Source organism: Chelonia mydas, chromosome 15, assembly GCF_015237465.2.
Source record: "Chelonia mydas isolate rCheMyd1 chromosome 15, rCheMyd1.pri.v2, whole genome shotgun sequence".
NCBI lineage: Eukaryota > Metazoa > Chordata > Testudines > Cheloniidae > Chelonia > Chelonia mydas.
The window spans coordinates 5816844-5836595 of NC_057856.1; the positions used below are offsets into that span (position 1 = coordinate 5816844).

At 49.4% G+C, this 19752-nt stretch overlaps 1 protein-coding gene across 2 annotated transcripts; it reads left to right on the forward strand.

The window, feature by feature from the left end:
* The first annotated feature begins 11370 nt into the window (after positions 1-11370).
* Positions 11371-18935, forward strand: LOC102937237 (protein DGCR6). 2 transcript variants are annotated; one of them, XM_037878642.2, is made up of 5 exons: positions 11371-11590; positions 11973-12133; positions 12854-12954; positions 15556-15696; positions 17774-18935. In XM_037878642.2, exons 1-5 carry the CDS (start codon positions 11475-11477, stop codon positions 17855-17857), a joined length of 603 nt encoding a protein of 200 aa, XP_037734570.1. In that variant the 5' UTR covers positions 11371-11474; the 3' UTR covers positions 17858-18935. The 2 variants fall into 2 exon arrangements, with proteins under 2 accessions (XP_037734570.1, XP_027689860.2); XM_027834059.3 differs by having other exon boundaries at positions 11415-12133.
* The last annotated feature ends 817 nt before the right edge of the window (positions 18936-19752 follow it).

Sequence of the window (19752 nt, forward strand, 5' to 3'; positions counted from 1 at the left end):
AACTGCTGTACATACTGACACTGTCTTTCACACATAGTCTTCTGTTATTGGGCCAGACAGAAGCAGAAGGCATGACAAAGCACTGACAATGTTGCTTTTTCCTGGGATATGTTCAATTGTATAACCACATGTATGAAATAGTCACCCCAGATGCTAAATTCCACAAGCTAACCTGGTAGATTTGCTAGGATTCAAGATGTGAATTAGGGGTTTATAATCAGCCACTAAAACAAATGTACATCCCCAAACATACATATTAAAATGTTATATGGCTCACACATAGTCAAGAACTTCCTCTTTGGTTTGGGAATAACATTGTTCCATAGCAGTTAGCAAAAAAATGAATTATGCCACAGATTTCTTGGACCCATTATTTTACATTGGGAGCAACACTGCACGTAAACCACTTAACGATCAACACTAGTGCAAGACATGGATCTTTCATTAAAACATGTTTTAAAGAGCTCTGTCTGTTTCACCCCAACTCTCATATTTTGTGGCAGTTCTCTAGCCTGGGTTGTACAGGAGGTCAGACTAGCTGATCACAATGGTCCCTTCTAGCCTTGTAATTTAGGAACCTATACAACACCTTTTCTGATCCATCATCAGTCCTGAAACGGTCACGTAGTTTGACATAAACTTCATTTAAAAAAAAAAACACAATTTCTCGTGAAGGAATGCAATTGTCCCACTTTTTCTAGTCTCAGGGCTCTACGAATAACTTCCCTTTTCTTTGGGCCAAACTCAATATCATTTGCTGTTACTAAATGTCTTAATATGTGTATTTCATTAACTCCAAACAGTTATTTCTATAACGTTTCAGTCCCCTTTATTGGGATCAAATACAAACTTTTCTTAACAGACAATTCATTGTTTTATGCACTGTTGTAGCCATGTTGGTCCCAGGCATTAGAGAGACAAGGTAGGTGAGGCAATATCTTTTATTAAACTAACTTCTGTTGGTGAGAGAGACATGCTTTCGAGCTTACACAGAGCTGCTCTTCCTCCTCCTCCTCCTCTTCTTCCTTTGTTCCCCGACCTGAAGAAGAGCTCTGTGTAGCTTGAAAGCTTCTCTCTCTCACCAAGAGAAGTTGGTTCAATACAAGATGTTACCTCACCTACTTTGTCTCTCTAAGTCATTGTCTTCTAAGACAGCTTGCACCTTCCTACCTCCCTTTCAGGGCTGCCTTAGGGCAGAATTTCTGTGTCCAATCATTTTGATTATTTCCTTTCTTTCTGCAAAGAAAGCAGCATGTTCAAGCGTACCAGGTTTTATGGAATGTTCCCTATTTGAGCTGAATAAGGCTCCCTGTGCTGCTGCTCCACTACGTCAGACAATGTTGAAAACAGGGGAGACAGTAGCTTCCCGACCCAGATGCCTTGTAGCCCCAGGATGGTGAAGTGGCTAAAAGAATTGGGGAATCTGTCTGTATAGCTAGGAATCCTAATTGAGACTGTGAAGTTGTTATCAGTGAATACCTCTATGTAAATGTGGACTCCACCACGGGCTGGCAGGGCCCGTAGCACATAACCACCATACTAGGGACAATGGAGAGTAGTCAACCTTAATGACCGTACTCTGATTGTACAATGGGAAAGCTAAGGAGAGTGGTTGAAGCCAGCAGACTCAGGAATCCGGCAGCTGGTTCCCTCACAGCAGTCTGATGAGTGACCAAGAGGGGGCATCCAGCTTCTGTAGATCTGTGACAAAGCCTATCTCTGCTCAGGATTCTCAGCCACGACCCTCTCCTGGAGTCAGGTGCCTAAGCCAGGCCAGCCCTTCCTCAAGGGGAAAAAACTGAGTAGGAGCTGTCACTTCCTCATACCCCAGGGAATATTTTACCTCTGCATTTGGCACTGGTACAGCTGCTGGTGGAATACTCTGTCCAGTTCTGGTGTCCACAGTTCAACAAGGATGTTGATACATTGGAGAGGATTCAGAGAAGAGCCATGAGAATGATGAAAGGATTAGAAAACCTGCTGCCTATTGACAGACTGAAGGGGCTCAATCTATTCATTTTAACAAAGAAAAGGTAAAGGGGTGACTTGATTGTAGCCTATCAGTACATACGTGGGGAACAAATATTTAATAATGGGCCCTTCAATCTAGCACCGAAAGGTATAACACGATCTAATGGCTGGAAGTTGAAGCTAGACAAATTCAAACTGGAAATAAGGCATACAGTTTTAACAGTGAGAGTAATTAACCACTGGAACAATTTATCAAGGTGTAACGATGCTGCCTATGGGAGCCAGCTGAGGTCACTCAATTAGGGTGAACTGCAAAGAAAACAGGGCAGACAAACCCCCAAAGCTGGTAGATAGTCCAATACTTAGATTTACCAAGCCAGCACAAAACAACTTCTATATTACTTCACAGGTTACTCTGAGGTCCAAACAACACAGTTCCCTTAAAGTGCCCAGCCTCAGGCTTCCATCCAGACACACACGTCAGATGATGATGATGATTACCGAAAATCTTATCTTATCATATCAAAGAAAAGGTTCTTCTGATCCCAAAAGACCAGCCACACACCCAGGTCAATATAAAACTTATATCTTATCCCAAATATATGCTTATTAGCCAATCCTTATTAACTACACTAAAATTTATTAAAAAAGAAAAGAGAGAGTTGGTTGAAAGATCAATATACATACAGGCTTGAGTTCAATTCCTTGAGGTCCAGATACATAGCAGAGATGAATTTGTAGTTGCCAAAAGTCCTTTTAGAAATAGTCCATAGGTTATAGTCCAATGTCCATATTCAGGGTGACTCCAGTCAGTGACTAGGGATCTCAATCTTTATGGCTTAAGGTTTCCCCCTCCTGAAACCCAAAGCAGATCTGAGATGAAGGAGGATCGTGTCCCAGGATCTTTATACATTTCCAGCAGCCTTTTGGCCTCAAAAAACAATACACTCAACTTTCCTTCTCCTAAACATCATGGCAATTAGCACAGGGTAATTTATCTATTAAACAGTTCAGATACAGGTTACCCCAACCTTCAAAGAGACATATAGACAACAATACTATTTCACTCAAGTGTCTTCATAAATGTTAATATTCCTTTTTTGATCTTTGAATCAAAGCTATAGCAATAGACAAGACTTGTTTGCTTACACCACAAGACCTGAACAAACACCTACCCTTCTATCTCTAACCATGCAGACTTGCATTTCAAAGCGCTATTCATTTACATATCTTCCTAACCAGTCTTTAAAGTTCAGCCATGGGTCAGGCCAGTCTGTGAGTTAATTAACTCTTTCTGGCCCTGTCACCTTTCAATGAGATATTATATTAAACTCATAACGTCACAGAAGGGTCACAGCAGATTCTCCATCACTGACCATTTTTAAATCAAAATGGGATGTTTTTCTCATAGATCTGCTCTAGGAATTATTTTGGGGAAGTTCTCAGGACAGTGTTATATAGGAGGTCAGACTAGATGTTCAAAATGATCCCTTCTGGCCTTGGACTCTATGAATCTAAACCCCTGGCCTGATTTGGTCAAAGTGGGGATTTGAACGTGGGTCTCCCATATCTAGCATTAGTGCTCTTACTCTTGAGAATAAGGGGAGTACCACCACCACCTCTGGCTTCATGCTGCAGAGGGACCAGTGCAGTAGGTGTTCTGTTCGGCTGCCTCTGAGCACACCTACAGGACTGGGGCCCATGGATGGGGGAACACCCAGCTTGTGAATCATCCCACAGGTTAGACCTTCAACAGCTCGGCAGCGTCAGGACGAAAGTGGTTGTGTGCCTGCCCAGCAGAAGACATTGATGTTCCTTGGGGACTTTACCAGTGGAAACTGAGGTGTCTAGAGACTTTAGGGGCCTACAGCGTTAGGCAGCAGCTGAGCGGTGGTTTTGTGAATGCCAGGGGTGCCTAAATGCTGGACTTAAGCACCTAAAGGGGCAGTTAGTCACCTAAGTCCATTTGTGAATCCAGCCCCACGTCTCTAACATGCCTAATTCTTAGTTATTTGCAGTTTTGCTGTAGCCGTGTCGGTCCCAGGAGCTTAGAGAGACAAGGTGGGGGAGGTATTATCTGTTATTGGACCAACTTGTGTTGATGAGAGAGACAAGCTTTTGAGCCACACAAAGCTCTTCTTCAGGTCTAGGCGAAGACCTCTGTGTAAGCTCGAAGTCTCTCTCACCAGCAGAAGTTGGTCCAATAAAAGATATCACCTCCCCTATCTTGTCTCTCTAATTCTTACCTATTCAGCCACATTGCCTTTCCAACTAAATGCATTATCCTGTCTCTCACTACTGCCAATCCCCTCCTACAGCCAGGGACAGAGGCCAGTACTCCTGATTTCCAATATTTTACTGCTGTCTAGAAAACATTTTGGAATGCACTGGCAAAACGTGTGTCAAGTCCCCCTCTAGTGGTTGATTGACACAAGGATAGAATTCAGAGTAGCAGCCGTGTTAGTCTGTATTCGCAAAAAGAAAAGGAGGACTTGTGGCACCTTATAGACTAACAAATTTATTTGAGCATAAGCTTTCGTGAGCTACAGCTCACTTCATCGGATGCATTCACGAAAGCTTATGCTCAAATAAATTGGTTAGTCTCTAAGGTGCCACAAGTACTCCTTTTCTTTTTACAAGGATAGAAGTTACTCACAGTTCAAGGGGTAGATGTTGAAGCTAGAGCTCTGAAAGTTCTGATGATGGCCTGTGTGGGTGGCTGCATGTGGGAGAATTTGTTTTTCCAATGTTCTTTTTAAAAATTAATTTATTTAATCCAATCAGAAAATATCCTGTAAAATGGGTTTGTGAGTTAGCATTAGCTAGCACCCCTTCCTTGGACCATGTCACATCGTTTGAGCCACCAACACTCCTCCACCAGGGCTGTCTAGTGTGCTGCTTGGTCCAGCTCAGACAGTTTACCTTGGACCATGTACTGAACCACGGCTGCTTGTGGCACCCAGTCCCCTCTGTCTGAGAGCCCCTCAGACTCCACATTTGGGACCATACCCCTCAGACTCCACATTTGGGACCATATCCATGATCATGGTACCTAGGCATGTTGCCTGCCAGCTTTCTCAATGCTTCCACTCACTTTGCATTCTGGGTAAACTCACGAACAGGGCCTGGGCAACCCCTTTGCAGAGCTAGTACTAAAACAGTGGTTTTCAACCTTTTTTCATTTGCAGACCCCTAAAAAATTTCAAATGGAGGTGTAGATCCCTTTGGAAATCTTAGACATAGTCTGCAGACCCCCAGGGGTCCATGGACCACAGGTTGAAAATTACTGTATTAAAAGCCTCAACTGACTTTTAGTTCTCTGGGCTTGTCTCCTAGCCCTTGTGGCAACTGACCTGCATGTACCCCATGTGTAACACTTCCCTCTTCCCACCCCACCATCCTGAAGTAGGGTCACACAGGAACAATCCCTGTAAGTACACACCGTACCCCAGGGTGGGCTGCTTTTCATGGGCCCTCTCTATGTGCAGGAAATTTACACTCGGGTAACGTCATACATATAGTCACACTGGTGAAACCCCATCGTGGAGGCTGGCTGCACAGACCCAGTGTGAGGCTGACACTAGTAACACACCACAATCAGGGTTTCATCAGTACAGAACCTCTGCACTGCGTCAATTCCTTCCTGCACCGAGGGCCCATGCCACACAGTCAGGCCCCAATGGGGGGCAAAGCAAAAGTAAAAAAAGCAAAGCAAAGCAGAGTTTGCTTCATTTAGTTACCCTAACGTATCCTGCTCCTTGCCAAGCTAAATATCTGTGGGCACCGCCAGTTCCCACAGTAAGACCAGCCTTTCCAAGATCCAGCCACTGAGCCCAGGAGAATCCAGAGTCCTGAGCCTGCCAGGCTAATTAGAAGAGCATGGGACACACATCTGGTAGCTATTGAGCGAGAAAAGCATTGGGAACAGAGGAAGCAAATATTTCCTGCAGCTCAAAGGAGGTGAATGTCCCACTTCAGAAAGAGGCCCTAAGGCAATGGCCTGTCCCATACACAGAGGCCCCACCATGCTGACCTTTCCCTCCGCTGGCCCCTGGGGCACTAACCTGGCAACCAGGCACAAGCAGCAGCAGTCTCTCTCCCCCCCAGACCCCGCAGGAGTAGCAGCCTCTCCTGCCTCTTTCCTTGCACCATATGGGCCCTCAGAAGCCAGCTTCTCCTGCCTAAGATGCAGGCCCCAGCATGCGGGTGTCCCCCCTCCCACATTCGGACTCTGATGACTCCCCCCATTGCACCCAGAGGCCCTCAAGCCCCATCCCCACCCCACTGCGAGCTCAGGCACTTGAGTCTCCATACTGCAGAAACATCACCAATGCCAACCACTGTGGCTCCCCCAAAACATACCTCTTTTTAGACTGCATGATCAATGAGTCCAATTCTGCCCTGCCTTTTGTGAGATCACTTACACCTGGACACAGTGAGGTAAATGCTACTAATCAGAAAGGGAGCATTTGTTAGGCCTCTTTGCACTCCTTTGTAAACAACCACCCAAGATGCCAGACCCAGGATTGCTTGGGTGAAAGTCATGTACAAACACACACCCATCTTGTCCTTTTGCCTTGTGAACTTGCATTCCCTCCGACGCTTCTCCATGCTTCCACTTGCACTCCACAGCCCCTTTGCCAGACAGAGATCCCTCTGCTCCTCGCTAGGGTGCCAGCTCTCAAGAGCAAGGAGAGGCAGGTTCACTTCGCTGAAGTTCAAGCGCTGATGGTCGCACCAGAAGCCTTCCCGACATTCCCTCCGAAGGACACACAAGTTCTCTGGAATTGCTATAACTGATTGGGAAAGAATCCTACACAGTATCACCTAGGCTTGGCACCTTTGAAATGCAAAAACCCCGGCACCCACACCACACACACAAGGCAAGCCTGCCGCAACCCCAACCCACAACCAGAAGGCAACTCCACAACGCCCCCTTCAACAGCCACTTACAGTATCTAGAGAAATGACACACACAGATAAGAATGATAACATTGCACGTCCCCTCACTATTGCATGACTCAAATTCTCTTTCACACACACACATACACAGTGCGCTTGCGTGTTGGTGGGCAGACAGCTGCTGCATGGGCGGCGGGTATCAAAGGCAGGGGAAGGCTAAGCCTACTCACACTGCCTGTGTGGCCCCGCCCAAACTTCACCCCAGGCCCCCTCCTGCTTCCCGCCATGGTCCGCTGTGGCTCTTCCTTCCCAGGTATTCGGGGCCCCGGCCAGTGGTGTCGGAACCGCGGGGGCCAGAGCCGGGCGGGGGCCAGCCGGAGCCGGGTTGGGGAGAGCTGCACAGGCAGCTGTGAGGAGCATGGGTGCTTCCACCTGCCCTGGGCAGGGGGCCCCCCGCACACACTTTTGGGAAGGCTCTGGTGCCCTTGCCCTGGGCTGGAGCTACTGGGGGCTGCCCTGCAGCCAGCGCTATGGAGCTGGGGGCCATGCTGCCTGCCCATCCACCCACCGGGTGCTTCAGGGCTCGGGGGAGGTGGGGTTGGGGGCTGGCAGGGTGGGGCCACTGGGCTCCTGTGGGGGAAGGAGAGTGGGAGCGGTGGGGCCCTAGGCAGAAGGGGCCGGCCAGCCAGCTAGGGGCTAGCCTCCCCAAGTCTGCGGTTCACCTGCCACCCATAATACTCACCAGCAGCCACACACCACACAACAAAAACACTAACCCAGGAACCTATCCTTGCAACAAAGCCCCTTGCCAACTGTGTCCACGTATCTACACCATCATAGGGCCTAATCACATCAGCCACACTATCAGAGGCTTGTTCACCTGCACATCTACTAATGTGAGATATGCCATCATGAGCCAGCAATGCCCCTCTGCAATGTACATTGGCCAAACTGGACAGTCTCTACATAAAAGAATAAATGGACACAAATCAGACGTCAAGAATTATAACATTCAAAAACCAGTCGGAGAACACTTCAATCTCTTTGGTCACTCAATTACAGACTTAAAAGTGGCAATTCTTCAACAAAAAAACTTCAGAAACAGACTCCAACGAGAGACTGCTGAATTGGAATTAATTTGCAAACTGGATACAATTAACTTGGGCTTGAATAAAGACTGGGAGTGGATGTGTCATTACACAAAGTAAAACTATTTCCCCACGTTTATTCCCCCCCCCCCACCGTTCCTCAGACATTCTTATCAACTGCTGGAAATGGCACACCTTGATTATCACTACAAAAGATTCCACCCCCCGCTCTCCTGCTGGTAATAGTTCACCTTACCTGATCACTCTCGTTACAGTTTGTATGGTAACACCCATTGTTTCATGTTCTCTGTGTATATAAATCTCCCCACTGTATTTTCCACTGCATGCATCCGATGAAGTGAGCTGTAGCTCACAAAAGCTTATGCTCAAATAAATTTGTTACTCTCTAAGGTGCCACAAGTCCTCCTTTTCTTTTTGCAGATACAGACTAACACGGCTGCTACTCTGAAACCATAAGCTGCTGTATTTTCAACAGTTTTGATCTGTTATCGCTGAAACTGTGGAAATGGGAACACTGCAACCTCTTTAGCTGGACACTGGAACTTTTAACATTAGATTTCCCAATGTATTGTGGCAACTGGCAAATCCATAAAAAAAACAGCCAGGCCAGTTGAATACCAGCTAAATAGTAACCCTAGTCTCAGCACAAACAGCCATGGGATAAATCCCCAGATGCAGGGTTAGCACATTTCAGCTTCCCAAAAAGAAGATACTGCCAGGGGGGGGGTACCTGCAGTGGGGGTACTCACTGGAGGTGGGGGGCACTGTCACTCCCTGTGATGGTGGCAGGGCACCTGCCCAGGACGCAGCAACAGCCCTCAGTCAGTGTGTCCCTGCAGGACCCCCTCCACAGGGCTGGGAGCTAGGGCCTGGGTGGGCAGGATTAGGCAGCTGTGGCTTGCTGGGGTATGAACCAATCAGCTGCAGATGCAGAGGAGGGACCAATCGGGAAGCGGACCAATCAGGGCTCTTTCTGAGGGGCAGATTGTCTGCTCTGCAAAACCCCCGGACGTTTCCTGTTATTTTTAAAATCTCCCAGACAGAGAAAGAAGGCTTAAAAAAGAAGCTATGTCCGGGAAAACCCAGATGTACAGTAACCCTACCCAGATGGACACACATGGGCTAGTGCGGAAATAGTGAGGATGCTGTAATGCGCGAGGGCCTTGCAGTAGGGGACCCTCACATCCCAGGCTAGGCTAAACCAATACTCAGCTCTGAGTGCCAATCACCCGGGCTAACTGTGCCTATGCAGCAGGCAGGAAGCATGCTGGGGACAGGCTTGAAAAAGAAGGGGCCGGATTGCAGGCAGGAGAAGGTGGGGCCAGGGCTAATATGTATCTCGGGGAATCTGTGACACTGCACCATTGACATATCAGGGTACAAGTTGATGCAAACCTGAGGGCTACCTTAGCCTGTGCTAGGTCCAAACTGTGTCCACACAATTACTGACCTGGATAAGGGGGGCCAAAGCCACACTCCTTCCCTGGGCTGAAATGGCACAATCACAGAAAGCTAAACCCTGGGTCAGAGACCTGAACATTAGATACCTAGTGCTGAGGTGCATTCAGTTTACATTTCTCAGCAACTTCCTCAACATCAGCAATCCTTGTCGATATTCGTACTGAAATCAGATCTGACATATTAAAATCATCAGCTTTACGGATGGTAACTGAGAACACGAATCTGAAACATTAAGCAAAAAATGATTTGATTTTAGTTTTCTCTGGATTCAGGTTATGTCAATTTCATTAGGCAGGAAAAGCAAATGTACAAGAAACAGCCTCAAAGGATTGCTTCTGTGCTCTCTGTTGTTTTTGTTTGTTGTTTTTGTTTGTTGGCTGTCATAGTGTGACAGATTATTTGGTATCTGTCAATTGACATTTCATTTCACACAGAGAAGGGACATTGATCAGAGGAATTTTTAAAAGAAATATAATTACTTAAGAATTATTACAAGAAATATAATTTCTGGCACTTTAAGAGCCCAGAATACAAAAGAAAAGGTAAACAAGGTCACTGTGCAGATAGGCAGAGGCCTGGTGTATACACAACAGTTGCTCTGGTGTAGCTAACTTTTTTTAATATCACCCATGCACAAATTTTCTCCCATTGATGGCTCTCTAGACATCCATTGATAGAAGTTACTTTGCTTCTCAACCAGAACAACCCTGTTGCTGGCAGGCGAATGGGTTTTGTGGCAGTGTAGACACATCCCACTTGCAGTTTAACTAAATTAACCCACGTAGTTTTCCCACTGCTGTCCCCAGTCACCACATGTCGTGAGACTGGTTCACAAGAGAGGTCAGTATGTACCAAGCTAGCTAACAGAGAACCTACCAGTAGATGGCTCTAAAGACTACACAGCATTTATTTTCTAGGCCCAGAAATATTAGCATATTTCATGTTCCCAAATAGATGACAGTGCGTGGGGGAGGGGAAGGAGGGGAGCAAAGAGATAGTGTTGCCAGTTCTAGTTGGACATATTCCTGGAGGTTTCATCACATGACATAATATTTAATTGAATATTAATCTTTAATTCCTGGAAACTCCAGGAGAATCCTGGAGTATTGGCAATCCTAGGGGACAGTTGGGGGGGTACAATTGGCAGGTACTGGAAGGAGTATTTGGGGGCGCTGGAGGGATGTGTGTGTGTACTGGGATGGGGGTATTTGCAGGGTGCTGGAGGGGGTACCTGTGGCCTTGTACTCGAGGTGGGGGGCAGTGTCACACCCCTGTCAGGGTGGCAGAGTGGCTGGCGCAGGCCAGAATGCAGCACCCGCCTGTCAGTCAGCACCTCCCTGTGGGCCTCTCCCCCTCCCCCGGCATGTTCCCAGACCCTAAATACATAGATTGGTCTAGTTTGAGGCTCCTTTTAAAGTGACTTTGGGCTATTAACGCACACAGGGGCTGGAACTAGGGGGGCTGGGGATGCTGCCGCTGCACCCCCTGGCTTGAAGTGGCTTCCACCATCTACAGGGTTTGCAGTTTGGGTCAATGGCTCCCAGCACCCCCCTAATGCATTTACCAACCCTGACAGCCACACAGATCCTGCCCCCCACCTCCCGAGCGCGCCCATGGCCGCAGGCACGCAGCCCCCGCAGCCCCACAGCACGCACGGTCCCGGCCACCCAGGAGCCCTCCGGGCAGCGCGGTACCCCGCACCCTGCGAACCTGCCCCTCCAGCTCCGCCCCACACCTGCCGAGAGCGCGCGCGCGCGGCCGCACGCCTACAGCCCCCACCCGCCTGCCCAGAGCGCGCACGTTCCCCACGCACAGCCTCCCTCCATGCCCAGAGCGCGCACGTTCCCCACGCACAGCCTCCCTCCATGCCCAGAGCGCGCACGGCCGCACACGAGCAGCCCCGCGTTGTCCCCAGAGCGCGCACGTTCCCCACGCACAGCCTCCCTCCATGCCCAGAGCGCGCACGGCCGCACACGAGCAGCCCCGCGTTGTCCCCAGAGCGCTCCCGCGGCGTCCGTCCGTCCGCCCGGCATGGAGCGCTGCGGGCCCGGGCTCGGCTACGAGGAGCCGGCGGAGCGGGCCCGGCAGCAGGAGCGGCACTACCAGCTGCTGTCCGAGCTGCAGGCGCTGGTGAAGGGGCTGCCCAGGTGAGGGGGGCGCCGGGCCTGAGCCCCCCGCCTCATGGACACCCGCTATCGCGATCGGAAACCCCCCTCCCCGCCGCGCGTGTCGAGCCCAGTCCGGCCAGGCCCGCGGCTGAGCTCTCTGGACGCGGGGCCGTGGGGGGCGGGGGGCAGCGGCCCGGTAGCTGACCAGCCCCCGGGGGGAGCGGGGCTGTGCGGGAATGCAGCCTCACGCCCCCTCTGCTCTGCCCTCCGGCCGGGCCGCTCCCTGCGGGGAGCTCGCCCTGGTTTCCAGCACAGGGGACTCTCTAGGGGGCTGCCCCACACCCCGGCTTTCCGGGCTCGCCCTGGGCGCTGTCCGCTCCACCCCCGACCCCGCACCCCTTTCCTCGCCCTTTCTCCGCAGCTCCTGCCAGCAGCGTTTATCGTACACCATCCTCAGTGACCTGGCGCTGGCACTTATCGATGGCACCGTCTTCGAGATCGTCCAGGGGCTGCTTGAGATCCAGCACCTGACGGAAAAAAACCTTTACAACCAACGGCTGAAGCTGCACAGCGAGCACCGCGGTGAGAGCCCCCGCTAGAGCCGAGCCGCTGCCCAGGCCCGATCCCTCTCCCGCCTCCTTTCTGGGAAGCTGGTACTTGCAGTTCCTTTGCTTTGCAGTCCAGCTGCTCAGCTCTGGACGCTGAGAGCAGGGGGAAGTCGGGTTGTACAGAGATTAATAGCTGGGAAAACCCAGGGTCTTGCAGCCTGATCTCATGGGCTGGCAGCCCCAGTACAAGCATGAGTGGCCACTTTAGTAGATATAACATCCGTGAGCGTGTGCTTGTGGCAGGGATGTTGGGAGCAATGCTCCCAGTCCTTGTCAGTGGATATGTATATGGCCATGCTGCAGAACCAATGTTCTTGTGCAGATTGAAGAATTAATATAATTCCTCAATGGAACGTGAGCTACGTTAGTGGCTTCATTTTAAAGCACTTAGTCTTACTGTGGGTAGCAAAGAGACTTGAGAACTTATGGACCGAATTCTGCTATTCAAACACCTTGATAAATACATTTGTGTGGTGGTTGATCTTCTGTACTTTTGCCTTTGGGTATCCACTCCTTGCCCCTGGAGATGCTCTGCTCCTGCTTGCAATGGAATTATTGAAAGCAGAGTTCTCTGAAATAAGATATTTAACTTCCAAAGCGTAGCCTTCTGCTGTGAATAGGGGAAATGCTGGGTGTCACTGCCTTGCCTACTGTCATTCTGGATGGAGAGTCTAACTTTGTATTTATTAATCAGTGCTCAAGCAAGAAATGTTCCACAGACACAAAGAGGCCCAGCAATCCTGCAAACCTCACAACCTGTCCGTTCTCAAAGCAGCTCAGCAGAGGGAGCTGGAGGTGAGGCTTTCATTAGCACTTCGTAGCTTGCAATTTGTAGCTGGTAGGAACAGCTCTAGCAACCTCGTTGCACTACTGTCTGTCATTTTTAAAAAACAATAAAGCCACATTTAAATGTAGGGCACAAACACTGAAGCTGGTTCTGAAATCAGTCTAGAGACCTATGAGTTAGACTTCCAGCTATAGGATCTGATGATCGGAAAGGCCCTAACAAAGTTCTTTCCTCCCCATCTTCAGTCAGTAAGTAATGATGATCAAACCCTGTTGTGTGCTCTAGACTACCACTCCCACGGGCCTATCCTGAGAAATCACTAGAGGAGGCGAAAGGAATTGATTATTTGTGTACTGTGCACTTCTGGTGGCAGACTGCAGATGTAAATATGGTGGATCTGCTGTCAGGGCCGTCCCTAGGGGAGTGTGGGGCCCAAGGCGGATTCATCTCTTCAGGGACCGACCGACTGCACTGGCCAATCGCACCAGCCTGTGGGGCCCAGGATGGAAGTGACGGATTCGTCTCTTCTGGGACCGACTATGCCAGCCAATCACACTGGCCCATGGGGCCCAGAGCAGTCGCCCCAATTCGCCCTACCCAAGGGATGGCTCTGACTGCTGTTAAGGCCTCCATACTAATCAGTGAAGTACAAGAAATACAATGCTGTGTGCTTCTGCTGCTACGCTCCTAAGAAATTAGAGCTGGCAAGGACCAAGCAGAGGCAGAGAGTCAGGTTAGGAATCTTGGTGTCCTTACTGACCATGCGCAATTCCCAGAATGCTTCCCGTGGGGTTGTTCCCTTGCTCAGGTTATGCCCTTATTTATCTCAAAAACCTTTTCTTGTGACATAGGACAGGGGTTCTCAACCTTTTTATTTCAGGCCACACCAACATGCTATAAAAATTCCACCTCCCGCCTGTGCCACAACAATGTTTTTCTGCATATTGAGTGGATTAAAAACCAGGGGTGGCATTAGGGAATAGCAAGCAGGGTCGGTCCTGGGGCTGGTTTTGTTCAATATCTTCCTTAATGATCGGGAGGATGGCGTGGATTGCACCCTCAGCAAGTTTGCAGATGACACTAAACTGGGAGGAGAGGTAGATACGCTGGAGGGTAGGGATAGGATACAGAGGGACCTAGACAAATGAGAGGATTGGGCCAAAAGAAATCTGATGAGGTTCAACAAGGACAAGTGCAGAGTCCTGCACTTAGGATGGAAGAATCCCATGCACCGCTACAGACTAGGGACCGAGTGGCTAGGCAGCAGTTCTGCAGAAAAGGACCTAGGGGTTACAGTGGACAAGAAGCTGGATATGAGTCAACAGTGTGCCCTTGTTGCCGAGAAGGCCAATGGCATTTTGGGATGTATAAGTAGGGGCATTGCCAGCAGATTGAGGGATGTGATCGTTCCCCTCTATTCGACATGGGTGAGGCCTCATCTGGAGTACTGTGTTCAGTTTTGGGCCCCACACTACAAGAAGGATGTGGAAAAATTGGAAAGAGTCCAGCAGAGGGCAACAAAAATGATTAGGGGACTGGAACACATGGCTTATGAGGAGAGGCTGAGGGAACTGGGATTGTTTAGTCTGTGGAAGAGAAGAATGAGGGGGGATTTGATAGCTGCTTTCAACTACCTGAAAGGGGGTTCCAAAGAGGATGGAGCTTGGCTGTTCTCAGTGGTGGCAGATGACAGAACGAGGAGTAAAGGTCTCAAGTTGCAGTGGGGGAGGTTTAGGCTGGATATTAGGAAAAACTTTTTCACTTCGAGGGTGGTGAAGCACTGGAATGGGTTACCTATGGAGGTGGTGGAATCTCCTTCCTTAGAGGTTTTTAAGGTCAGGCTTGACAAAGCCCTGGCTGGGATGATTTAGTTGGGGATTGGTCCTGCTCTGAGCAGGGGGTGGGACTAGGTGACCTCCTGAGGTCCCTTCCAGCCCTGAGATTCTGTGGTTCAATTGCTTGGGGCCCACACCACAGAGGGGCCCGCAAAGCTAAGTTGCTTGGGCTTCAGCTTTGGGTAGCGGGGCTGGGACTTCCACTTTCTGCCCTGGGCCCCAGTGGCCTAACGCGAGCCCTGCTCTTCGGTTATTTTTGGCAGACCCCCTGAAACCTGCTCATGGCCCTTCAGGAGGCCCTGGACCCTGACTGAGGGCTGATCTGTCCCCAGGCGGATGCAGTTCCCACAAAGAATCAGTTTGTAGTTGCAGAGGTTGCCGTGACTGAACTGGCCTTCCTGTTAGAAAGTCAGGATTTGGGGAATTAGGTCTGTGAACAAATTGGCTCCAGGGGCTGCTCTGCAGAGACATATGCACCTGGTCTTGGTGTTCTAACTCACAGCCTCATGAGGAGAGCAGTTGTCCCATGCATTGTGGTGGGCACCATGATGGTGCTGCCTAGCTTATCTTCTTGTCCTTCAAAAATGCAGAGAATAAGCTATTCTTGGGGAGTACAAACAGGTCCTGGGCCCCTCTAAAAGCTTCCAAAGGATCAAAGTAGCTTCTGGGTTTCATTAGACAGGGGCTGGAGAAAAGCTAATCGGAAAGTAACTAGAGGAAGAACATTAAACTTCTTTAGCTTTAGAATCCCAGTGTCTTTTTCTCATTTCTGAGGCTGTGGAGCAGCGCATTCGAGAGGAACAGCGACTGATGGATGAGAAAATAGTCTTGGAACTGGACCAAAAAGTAGTTGACCAGCAGAGCACCCTGGAGAAAGCTGGAGTGTCTGGATTTTACATCACCACAAACCCACAGGTCTGTGAGCAGAGAGTGCAAGATTTGTCAGTACTCTTACAAGTAAATGGCTTAAAAAAAACAAACTAGAAATGAAGGGTAAAATACCAGAAGCCATCCTCATTGTTTCATCCAGCCACATGACAGAGGGTTTGAACTCTGTCTCCAGTGTTAGAAGTGTGATCCTTGCTCAGCTGCATGAACCAAAGGGCAAAAGGCTTGTCTACATGGCATATTAATGCTTGGCAACCTGGTGAACTGTAGATTTACAACCTGGCTTGCTGTAGGCACGCCTAGACATGGCCTGAGTCCTCTGGCTGGAAACAGCAGCAGGCTCAAACTTCTTATGGAAACCAACCAGTAGAGAGGGACAAAGAGCCACAGTCTTCTACTGTGGGTTACACTGAGATGAGAAGTATATACCAGGAGCCTCTCAACCCTGAAACTTTAGTCTGCTTTAGCTAGAAAGTAAACCTAACATATAGTGAGCTGATTGCTTTCCTCATCTGTAAATCACTGGCATCACCTCTGTGTAGCTGCCTACTGTAAAGTGACTTGGTAAAGGATACAGTTCTTGGTTGGAATCTCCAGCCTCTGCCATAATAGAAATAACTGATTGTTTTCCATAAATCTCCTTGTGCACCCATCAGCTCACGTTCCTATTCCAGTTTGCTCTACTAAACGCCTCCATACAGTTATTTTTCAAAAATACAGAAATATTATTGATCTGCGTTACCATAGAGTCTAAGAGGCCTCGTCATGGACCAGGACCCCACTGTGCTCAGGCGCTACAAAAACTGAACAAAAAGATGGCCCCCTGCCCAAAAGACCTTACAATCTATGTAGGACAAGAAACAACAGATGGAGACAGACAGATAGGGGTGTATGAGAAAACTGACACAGCATTATCTGCAGTGGTCTGAGTATACCGGGGCCTAACCATTGTCAAATTTTTTGTAGGTATCACAGAAAAGGACATTTATAAGAAGGGGTTTGAAGGAGGATAATAGTGGTTTTTACAGGGGAGCTCCTCACAGTTGAGTAATGTTGTTTGCCAAGGGAGTACAAGTAATAACCCAACCAGACCTAAATCTCAGTGATCACCTTTTCCTTTTGTGAGCATTTTAACTTGTAAGTTTTTAATGGAAAGTGTCACCTAGTGCCATACATGCTGCAAAGGCGACAGGCCACTGTGCCCCCTCACCTGGTGTATTGACGAACAAGCAGTGGAAAAGGAAAGAACCTTCATAAAGTGTTGAATCTTAAAGCATCAGTACCTTGTAATGCAGGGGTGGGCAAACTACGTCCCTTCAGGCCTTTTAATCCGGCCCTCGAGCTTCCGCCGGGGAGCAGGGTTGAGAGCTTTCCCGACTCTTGCCTTGCTCCGCTCTGTGCGTGCAGCAGCTCCGCATGGCTCCCGGAAGCAGGGGCAGCCAGGGGGCTCCACACAGTGCCCCCGCCCCAAGCGCCAGCTCCACAGCTCCCATTGGCCGGGAACCACAGCCAGTGGGGGCAGTGCCTGCGGACGGGGCAGCGTGCAGAATGGCATGGCCCCGCCCCTGTGTGGGAGCCGGAGGAGGACGGGCCACTGTTTCCAGGAGCCACAGCTGCACCACTGAGCCGCGCCACCCCGCGTCCCAACCACCTGCCCCCAGCCCTGATCACCCTCCAAACCCTTTGATCCCAGCCCGGAGCACCCTCCTGCACCCCCAAACCGTTATCCCTATCCCCACCCCAGAGTCTGCACCCCCAGCTGGAGCCCTTATCGCCCCCATGCGCACCAATCCCCTGCCCCAGCTGGCCCTCCATACAATTTCCATACTGAGATGTGGCCCTCAGGCCAAAAAGTTTGCCCACCCCTGCTGTAATGGGATGATTTGCATCAGATCTCATGTGGTGGTGTACTTCATATTTTGTGGATGTGTTTAAACCAAAATAAGCCTTAGTTCTGCATGGGCAGTTTTTCCCTTTCACTCCCCTAGTGTGACTGACAGTCTGTGTGCTGCAGACCATGTTCTCCCTCTGCAGCTCTTGCTAGCAGCCAGTGTCAGAGAAATGGGACTGTCTGATTTCTTCATTAAAGTCTTTACCTTCACAGGAGCTGACTTTACAGATTAACTTGTTAGAGCTGATACGGAAGTTGCAGCAGAAGGAATTGCAACCAGAGAAGGCTTTCCCCTGAGTAGGGCACAGCTCCTCTTTGTCCAGAATCTCCCTCTGAACGTCACACTGAAGAACAGGCTACTTACATCATTTGCTCTGTAACATTGGAGAGAAGCCACTGGTCACCAAGTGTAGAAGAAACAACTAAAATTGTTAGATTCCTTTTCTTCGGGGGCCATGAAGAGCAGAGGGGGCAAGTAGAGAGCATTGTGCTTCTTTTATACCCTGCACCCCTCAGCGCATGGCATCCACTCTGATTCCCCATATGTTCACTACCCAGCTCCTCACGTACAGCTGTTGAGGAATAACTTGTGGTCTCTGAATAAGAAAATTAAGTTCTTTAGTGACCAATGCAGTGTCCATCCAGCCCAGAGTCCACGCTCTTGGGTGATATGATCTGTGGAAAATGTGCCCACAAGACCAGACACAGAGTTTCTGGGCACTTGGAAGGTATGTGTAAGGCACAGGATTTCTCAAGGAGACCAGTAATCCTCTTCCATGTGCAGCGTTGGCATGGCTTTACTAACACACCAGAGACCAGACCATGCTCGATATGATCTTGGCAGCCAGTTAGTGCCGTGGAGGTGTTTTCAGAGTGCCCAGCTGAGTGGGTCCTTCTGGAGAGCAGGCAAAGGGCTGCAACATCTTCGTGACGTGTATGTGTGAGTGGATCAATCTGGAGTAGTGAGCAGTATTTGCTGCTCCATCTCAAATGCAGCCTTGCCTTGCTACTGTGAGGGGGTGCATGTGTTGCAGATAAAGAACTGCAAATGATGGGATGGCATTTAACAGCTTCTGGTATCAAAGGCAGGAACTGGTCTTTTTAAAAGCAGACATCTGTCTGGAGTAAGCTCTCCTTCCCAAAGCAGCCTCTTGGCAGATAACGACACAGATTCCCTTCGTTGTGAGTTGCCACTTCTCTTCTCCCACCTGAAGGAGAAAGCCAAGCCTGTGCCTGCCTACTCTGGGGCTGTGAAGGCAGATGTGCACTTTGTCTGAGAGGAGCCTGTTGGGGATGCTAAGGGTTATGTTACTGCATGCTACTTTAAAATGCCAGCCTCATAATGTTTAGAAATAAATAATTCATCTGCAATTCATGTCTGGCTCTTGGCTTTCATTTCCTGCTATCTGATTACTCTAACAGATGTTCCAATCTTTTGGTACTGTCAAAAGATGGCACTGGCCATTTAAGAGAAAAGGAGCCAGTGCTCCTGTGACTGATCGACTGCCTCCAACTTGGATTTTAAGAGAAGAAAAGGGGCAGGTGAGAGCTGCAAAGACCTGAAAGAAGCTGTAGGTGATTTTGGAGAAAGGCAGGAAAGCAGCAGGGAGGAATGATCGCTGACCTTCTTAAGAGAGAGAGCAGCAGAAGCTGCTGACTTGTAAGCCTGGGAGGCCAAAGCCAAGGGCCAGAGAGGGCTGAAGGCAGGGGAGCAGTGGTGGAGTTTGCCAGCTGACATAGCACTGGAGAGCTGGAGCCAGAGGGATGCTCCCCTGTGAGGATAATCTGCCAGCAGAGAAGTTGTGGAGAAGAGCAGAGTTGCACTCCAGTTGGAAGGGCTGTGGTAGCTGTCCTGGCAAAAGGACAGGAAAGAATTGAAGACCCTGGGTGTGGCAGAAGATGCCAGTGTCCTACATATGAGACACTGGAATGAGGGGACCAGATGTAGTATTTTAAGTACTATGGGCACTGGACTATATTTGGGGACTTTTGTTGTGGATTATTTGAACTGACTAATAAACCAGTCCCAAAAAGGGATATTAACTGAGGCAAGAGAGCTCTGGTGTAGTTACTGGGGACTCTGAAGGAGGGAAACTGAGGCAGGTGCACTAATTGTGCCACAGCCTGGTGCTGGAGGACACCCCAGGTAAGGCTGCCCTCTGACAGAATGCAACCCTCCAAATGGGGGTCCT